Here is a 9270-nt window from a genome sequence, read left to right as displayed (position 1 = left end):
AGGCTTAACAGAGGGGAGGGTTTATCATTCCGAAGAAGATAAGGAAGATTCTATGCTCTAGTGTCTCAGAGAAAAGCTAGGGCAAGAAAAAAAAAAACAAATCGTTAGATTAAGTTAGAGTAGAATTTCTATCTTGTATAATAAATAAATAAATAAATAAAACTAAAATAAGGCATTAATTGACATTTAAGTATCTTAAATAAATAAATAAATTTCCTTCCAAAAAAAAAAAAAGTATCTTAAATAAATGGTCTCTCTTCCTTAAAAGATCAAACTAGTCAAAATAGTCCCATTTTGACAGAAGAGCCAACCAATATATACATATAAGAATATCCTTAAATTTCTTGTCATAATTGTCCCATTTTGACAGAAACACTATACATCCTCAAGAAATTAGACTCAATAAAATGGCCCCCTCATTTTGTGCCTCCTTGCTCCTCTCTCTTATGCTAGCAATCCTATTGATTTGCCCAACAAATGCATGGCTAAGTGTGAAGGTATCAAAAATATGCTTATCTCTGTGCTCTTGGCATGAAGATCCTACTTTTTGCTTGCAAACTCTCCAATCCAATCATCGTACACCCTTAGTCGACCTTGTTGGCCTCACCAATATTTCAATTCACTTAACAAATGTTGCTGCTAAAAATAACATGGCCCTTATTCGCTCACTCGTCAATAAAACCACAGACCCCATATTAAAAGCGCCATTTGAAGTTTACCTCGAACTCTATAACAGCATTCTTGGTGATCTAGAATATGCAAAAACTGCATTGACAACTCATGACTACTTCTCAGTAAAAGTTGCATCTGATAGTTGCATGATTGATACTGAAAACTGTAGGGATGAATTAACAAGTAGTGCACCCCCTTTCCTACAAGAGAATAATGAGATGCGTTATATTTGTGTAGATTAGGCTTGGAGGGCTTGGAGGGCTTAGGTACATTGAGTAGATTAGGCTTGGAGGGTCTTCTGCTGTTCATGTATCCCAACTACATTCTTTAGTGGATTGTTTACCGCTTGGAGGGCGACGAAGAGGTTTTACGCCAAAAGCTTTGGTTTCCTCTTCGATAATACATCGAGTGTTGTCCTTGTGTTTGCATCTCTCTTCCCTTAATCTTTTCCATTTAATTTCTGTTGTGAATGTGATTTTATTTGGTTTAGATTATTTATCAATTTTGTATTAAGCTTATGTTCATTTTCCGCACATTAATTGTTTGATATTAAGCTTGAATTGGTAATTTGTAAATTGGGAGTCTAAACATTCAAGGTGTTTTATACACTAATTGAACTTTCAAGTTTTTTTATGAAGATGACATTTGAATCCAAAATCTTTTATTTGATGACAACAGACTCTACTAGTACTTTTTTTTTTTTTTTGAGAATGAAAACTACTGCTTTTATAAAATCAACCAGGGTCGGCAAAGGGTACATCAACTAGGTGGGGTGGAACATCCTCCACCCACATTGATAAACCTCTGACATTTCTTGCATGTCTAGCTAGGTTATGGGCTACTTTGTTACCACTTCTATGTACATGGGAAAAATTTAAGCAAATACTTAAGCTAACTAGTATCTAGAAAATATTATATTCCTAATCAATAGTTTCTCATATAAATTATAGAAAAATAAATATGATAAATTATTTTATATAAATAATTAGTTCACCACATATAGTAAAAATGTGAAATAAATGCATGTAATTCCTTAAAAGTTTAAACTCTTCTTAATGACATTAATAAACTCCATTAGTACAATGAACTATATAAATTCAATATTTAGTGAGGTGGAAGCCTAAATGAGAAGAATTTTAAGGAATGTGTCACATGACAAAAACTTAAGATATGTACAACCATGTAAGATTTATATATAAACATACAAAATTGTTGACATGTTGTGCAAGGAATTTAAAATGTGTAATTTGTTAATAGAAGATCACATTGCCTCTTTAATTTCAGGTTTTTCCTTTAATAGCCATCTAACTAAATTGGCGCCAGTACTTGAGGATAGAGGAGAAAGGGTTCGTGCAGTAATTATTTCTCATTAAAAAATTTTAAAAAAAAAAAAAAAAAATTTGCTAGAGGCTACCAAAACGTCAAGAGCACAGCATGCTTGGTTGACAACAAATATTTATCTCACATGGGTGGCTATCAACAGTATCAAAAAGAAAATATTGACCATGTGGGTCTAATCATTCAAGCAAACGGAGAGAGATTTTAAAATTATAGATTTTTTCGTCCTCGTTTGCTATAGTATGGGTTTTCAAACAGGGGTGGAGGGAGGGGGTGGGGGCCGTGGCCCCCACTAGCTTTTTGAAAAATGCCCCTCTCCTCTGTTATAATGTCAAAATTTTAAAAATATGAATAAATTTTAGGTAATGGGAATTCATTTTTTTTTTTTTAAGTTTAAATACTCTTTAATTTATTGTTATCTTCTTTATATTCATTTTAATATTAACTTTTGGTTATATATAAATTATAAATTTTAGGAGCATTTAAAGCATATATTTATAAAAATATATAGGTAATTCTCTTTAGCTTTTTTTTTTTTTTTTTTTTTTTTTTTTTTTTTGCTTTCCAAAAATAAAGTCATACACACTTTCTTTCTTTTTTAGAGAGTTTCAGCTTATGGCGTCTACTCCTAATAATATTTCTTTAAGATCAGACCAAGATACTAATTGGTTTTTGGTGTATGCGGAGATTAAATCTCAAATCTCTTATACAACCATCATAGACTTTACCAGTTAAGCTAACTGGAACTCACAAAGTTATACACACTTATATTGAAAGAATTAAGGATATAGAGATATAATGATATACTTAGCTTGATCATCTTCAAAAAAATTTCTAGATCTGCCACTATTTGTATATTGTGTTCAACTAGTGCTGATAGCAGAATGCAACAAAAAAGAGAGAAATTTGGTAGATTTTGTTATGACTGTTTCCCATGGAAAATTTCATTCCTTTTGAATTGTTCCTCCTTTTACTAAACACGGCATGGACATTCTTTTTTTTTTTTCTGGAATTAATACATGGCTTTTAAGTTTTATCATCTACCATAAATACTCTTTTTTTTTCCTTTTGTAAAGAGAAATTTCATATTATTGTCATCTGTCTTACAAGATATCTTTTAGCAACTGTTCTTATGCAAATATAAAATGTAAAATAAAATAAGCCAAAATTTTAAACTTAAGTGGACAAAATAAAAATAACCCAAAATATAAATGGGTTCAATTTGCAAATTAGTACTGTGAAATAGGGGAGAATGATTTGGGTGATGAGTAATAACCCAAGTCATTCAGGTTTCTATTTGTTGCTGATCAATACATTACATGCAGATATCAGGCCCATTATAGTTGATATCGCCCCAGGTTTGATGGGCTTCAAACTTTTGTCAGCCATCAAGGTAAAAGCAAGTAAAAATAGCCTGGCTAATAAAAGAATTTTTTTTTTTTCAGGATTTTTCTCCAGTGGACAGTTGAGCATCTACAAATATAATATTTTCCAGGATTTTTTTCTAAAATTATTAAAATAGTTTATTGTAGTTAGTACATAATAAAAATGATATTTTGGTAGAATTTGAATGAAAGTGATATTATTTGAATTACAATAAACCGTATTAGTAATTATGAAAAAAAAATGGAAAACATGGTAATTTATCCCAGCAGTATTGTCGTTCTTATTGTTCATTAGCTCAGAAAAAGAGATCAAAAAAAAGAAAATTGATTATATAAGACAATAAACAGTGTACAATCAAATTTTTTTTGTAAAAATCTGGATAAAACAGTCTTGTATATAACATATGTATCACATATCATTAATCATAAATTATGAAAAATAAAAACAAGTATACCATAACCACATATATGAATCTCTTCATTCTCTCTCTAACCCAAAACAAAAAAAAATAAATAATAGTATATAAGAAACAAACGAAATACCCTCACAGCCCATCCTTCTAAACACCAAAAGAATAATCAATCAATCCATCATCACAGATCCAATCTTAGTGCTTCAACATAGCCAGCATAGACAGAACCAGAGACCCAAAAATCATAGCCCCAGAGACTGCATTAGAGTAAGCTGCACCTTTCTCTATTGCCGGTGTTGGTGCTGCTGCTGGTGCAAAATCTTGAGCCATCACACTTGAAGAGAAGATTGCTACCACAGCAAATACAATAGCCAAAGCCTTGAATGTGATTTCTTGTGCCATTGCTAACAAAAAATCAAAGTTAAAATACCAAAAAGATTATCTTCCTCTAAAAAGCACTGTTTGTATGAGATTGAACTGTGATGAATGTGAATTATGAATGAGAATGTAATGGTTAGGAGGGTCATATATATAGTGGTTTATGAAGGCGTGTGGGTCCAAAAGAAAACGAGGACTGTTGGGTTGGAGAGCTGGCCCCGTTGAGGGAAGAGAAAAGATCAAAAGAGAGACTTCTTGAAAAGTCTATAGAAGGAAACGGCAACTTGGTCTCTATGGTTGGTGAGCGAGGTGGTGAAATATTCTGAACACGTTTTTTAAAATTCATGGCTTGTGAATTCGAAGGAATGTGCATATTCTGTCTCTTAAACTTTTCATATAGGCTATAGGAAAAATTTGCCTAATTTTCATTCTTTTCATATAGCATCTTTCATAAGGGAGCAAATAAAATGTTATAATCGCATTGGTGTTACAATCTTACTTATGTGAAGTAAATGATACCCAAATGTCAATAGCATAAAAAGAAAGTTAATAATTAAATTACTTAATCTCTAAAATTAGCCTTGTGAGTTGTTTAAGAATTTTGTTGGATTTAGGAGTATTTTAGAGATATTGCTGGACCCAATGGTGTGACCCATATCAACTTAATTAGAATTTTACCAATCTAAACAAGATTCAAATCATTTTTGGGGTTTCTTTCATTTTGACAAACAAAAAATTAAGTTGTGTTGACTTGAATTGACATGAGCCATTGATATTGTACTTTTGTGTTTTGTGTTTCATAACAATTACAGAATTTGTGTTGGGGATATTACACAAAGTAATAATGAAAGCACAAGGTTAACACTAAAGACAAATAGAAAATAGATAACTTTGAGATACTATATCGTTTTCCTTAGACAATATTTGCCCCCTACACTATTGTTGCTAAAGGGTTATCGCAAATTTGTCCCCAGAATACAACCAAAATGTTGGGTTCTACAAATAGCAATTCTAGAGAATGACTATAGCAATTCAAGTGAACATAAGCCTCTATTTATACCCATAGGGTTATATTTCATCAAAAGGCATGTATGGAAAGTTAAAATTTTTCATAAAAACATCAACAATGCTTGAAACCTCTTCAACCTTTCTAAACAGTCACCTTTAATTCTGTTTCACGATTTTCAATTGATCAAAAATTACTTTCTAAAGGGTTATCGCAAATTTGTCCCCAAAATACAACCAAAATGTTGAGTTCTACAAATAGCAATTCTGGAAAATGACTATAGCAATTCAAGTGAACATAAGCCTTTATTTATACCCATAGGGTTATATTTCATCAAAAGGCATGTATGGAGAGTTAAAAATTTTCATAAAAACGTTAACAATGCTTGAAACCTCTTCAACCTTTCTAAACTATCACCTTTAATTCTGTTTCACGATTTTCAATTGGTCGAAAATTACTTTCAATCGATCGAGTGCTCTTTTTGATTGATCGAATAGGAATCGAACAGCGATCAAGACATCCAAAAACTCCATGATTTTTTCTTTACCATTTTCGATCAATTGAGCCAAAGCTTCGACCGATCGAAAATAATGATTTTCGAATTTTCACTTAGAAAATTCTAGAACTTAAATTTTTAATTAATGAAATCATATTCTCCAAACTCAAACATTATTATTACAACCTATCATTGTATATACCTATATATACAACAATTTGGCACCGACAATCTGAAGTTTGATCTCCAGAATTAGTTGAGCAATGCCATGATGAGTCTTGCCACATGCAATGAGGAACTCACAATTTGAAAAATTACACAATTTTTTACGACATAGATTTCTAAAAGATCAAATGATTAAAATGCTTTGTCATTATTGAATATCACTTATTGCTTTCCACCTAAGCTTGCCTCGTGGTTTTTTTTTTTTTTAATATCTTTTTTTGAGTCGGAACTAAGTTTAATTTTTAACACCCTACTAGAGGAGAAAATCAAATTATTCTGCCATTGAACTAAACTATCCGAATACTCTGCTAGAAAAGAAATGTGGAAGTCCAAGAACACCAAGCCATGTACTTACTACCCCCAAGAAATGATTCAAGAGATCAAGAATTTCTTTTACAATAGTACATCCATCTTCTTCCATAGCATAGAGCACAACAGGAGGAAATTGAACAGAATAAATAACAATATTAGTCATTAGAAACTGTGAACCTTATACTTAAATCAATAAATTCTTTTTAAAATTTATTTATTTATTTAATGAAAAGACTAGTAACTTTATTAAAATGAAGATAAATTCCTTACATTGTGAGCTAAAGCCGACTCAATGATAACTAGATTTTTCTTTATCCAAGCTACATAACTATCTAATCCCTTAGCATATTGAGCTAAAATATGCGTTGGTTTATTCCCTGCTTGCTTAACGTGCGAAATCTGCACAGAGTGAAAATCAAACAAATGAGAGTTTTTAAAATATATCATCCAATTGAAGTGGACATTTTTTTTTGGAGAAACAATTGGAGTGGAAAATTAAACGAGAATCATTAACAGTACAATTCTGTATTGATAAGTGTTGGGAAAGTGAGGGTTAAATTACAAATGATTAAATGTACCAATTTTCGTTAGTGGATTTAATCGTGTTTAGTTGCATGGGGTGAGTTTAGTGGTTTTTTTTTTTTTTTTTTTAAAGGAAGATGTATGTACAATTCAAAATTAGTAGGGAAATTAGTGTAGTTAGTGTAAACCTCAAGAAATGTCAATGCAATTTTCCCATAGATTTTAGAAGTTCACCTATTTGATATATAAAAAATAAATAAATCACTTGTGGACTCCATCCTCTATTCTCTCATTCTTAAAATTCTATAACTTAAAAACTCGTAATCATTTTCCCAATACTACATTACCCTTAAATTTGAACAAACAGTTAAAATGTGGGGGACTTCTTTTTTTTTTTCCTTTTCTTTAGTGTGACTTTATGATAGATTTTTTTATGAATGTCACCTATTGAAAATTTAAAATTGATTTTTTTTTTCTGTCGCTTTAAATTGCTCCTCCTTTTACTAAATAATTAAAATAAGGTATACCACCACGCATCTTTGGCGCAATAGTCACTCCACAAGTATAAGTATTTGTAGGGTATGGGGTATGGGGGGCAAGGACCAATATTCAAGTCTCCAGAAGAGAGTTTTACACACATATATACTTAGATTAAGTTAGAATAGAATTTCTATCTTGTATATAAAAAATAAATAAATAAATAAATAACTAAAGTAAGGCATTAATTGACATTTAAGTATCATAAATAAATAAATAAATTTCCTTCAAAAAACATATCTTAAATAAATGGTCTCTCTTTCTTAAAAGATCAAACTAGTCAAAATAGTCCCATTTTGACAGAAGAGCCAACCTATATATACATATAAGAATATCCTCAAATTTCTTGTCATAATTGTCCCATTTTGACAGAAACACAATACATCCTCAAGAAATTAAACTCAACATAATGGTCCCCTCATTCTATGCCTCCTTGTTCCTCTCTCTTATGCTAGCAATCCTATTGATTTGCCCAACAAATGCATGGCTAAGTGTGAAGGTATCAGAAAATATGCTTATTTATGTTTGCTCTTGGCATGAAATCCTCCTTTTCACTTGCAAACTCTCCAATCCGATCATCTTGCACCCTTAGTTGACCTTCTTGGACTTACCAACATTTCAGTTCACTTAACGGATGTTGCTGCTAAGAAAACCATGGCCCTTATTCGCTCACTCGTCAATAGAACCACAGACCCTGTATTAAAAGCACCATTTGAAGTTTGCCTCGAACTCTATAATAGCATTCTTGGTGATCTAGAATATGCAAAAACTACATTGACAACTCATGACTACTTCTCGATAAAAGTTGCATCTAATAGTTGTGATAGGCCATAAACTGAATGACCCCTTGTGATATAAATTAATTAGCCAAGTTATTAATTAATCAATTTATCATGCAAACGCGTGGTAGCACAAACAAATCGCCAATAGACTAATTATGCAGCGGAAAATAAATAACACGGTGATTTGTTTACAAATAGGGAAAACCTAACGACAAAAACCCCACCGGATGATTTTCAGGTCACCACTCCCGAAACTCTACTATTATCACAACAAGCGGTTACAAGTAAAAAAATCCCAAGTACCTTACCAACTTACAGTTAAACCCTTACCCCAATACCCAATTGGACTTGTTCTGTAGTGATAGTTCCCCTTTCTGATGCACGACTCCCAAGTATGTGACTAACCAATTGCGCGAATCCCAGTACGCAACTTCAATCACCAACTAAGAAGGTTGTTGGCTGTAAAGTTCTTCAGTTCATTCACACGATGAAGATCAAGAAGATGCTTGGTTACAAAACCCTACGATGCACATACACAACAACTTCTTCAAAAGAAAGAGATGAACTAGGGCAAAAACTTCGTCTCCGGTCACAATTTGCTTGAACAGAGTTTGCTCAATGCTTGTATAACTTGTGAACTGTTTGTCAACTAGGGCAAGAACTATATTAATTATGTCATCTATTTCTTGTCATAATTATTTCGAGAAAGACAACAAACTCTACTACTTAAGCTAACTAGTATCTAGAAAATATTATATTCCTAATCAATAGTTTCTCGTATAAATTATAGAAAAATAAATATGATAAATTATTTTATACAAATAATTAGTTCACCACATATAGTAAAAATGTGAAATAAATGCATGTATATCCTTAAAAAAAATTTAACTCTTCTTAATGACATTAATAAATTTTATTTAAAAAAATGTTTCTAATTAATATATGATTTACTCCATTGGTACAATGAACTACATAAATTCAACATTTAATGAGGTGGAAGCCTAAATGAGAAGAATTTTAAAGAATGTGTCACATAACAAAAACTTAGGTTAATACAACCATGTAAGATTTATATATAAACATACAAAATTGTTGACATGTCGTGCAAAGAATTTAAAATATAAAATTTGTTAACAAAAGATCACATTGCCTCTTTAATTTCAAGTTTTTTCTTTAATAGCCTTGTAACTAAATTGGAACCAAT

General features: G+C 31.3%; 1 protein-coding gene across 1 annotated transcript; it reads left to right on the top strand.

Moving 5' to 3' along the window:
• The first annotated feature begins 407 nt into the window (after nucleotides 1-407).
• On the top strand, nucleotides 408-914 carry LOC115984451 (pectinesterase inhibitor-like). The gene has a single exon (XM_031107472.1). It carries the CDS (start codon nucleotides 408-410, stop codon nucleotides 912-914), a length of 507 nt encoding a protein of 168 aa, XP_030963332.1.
• The last annotated feature ends 8356 nt before the right edge of the window (nucleotides 915-9270 follow it).

The sequence above is a fragment of the Quercus lobata genome, chromosome 4, assembly GCF_001633185.2.
Source record: "Quercus lobata isolate SW786 chromosome 4, ValleyOak3.0 Primary Assembly, whole genome shotgun sequence".
NCBI classification, from domain to species: domain Eukaryota; kingdom Viridiplantae; phylum Streptophyta; class Magnoliopsida; order Fagales; family Fagaceae; genus Quercus; species Quercus lobata.
This window is presented reverse-complemented; position numbering and strand designations above follow the sequence as displayed.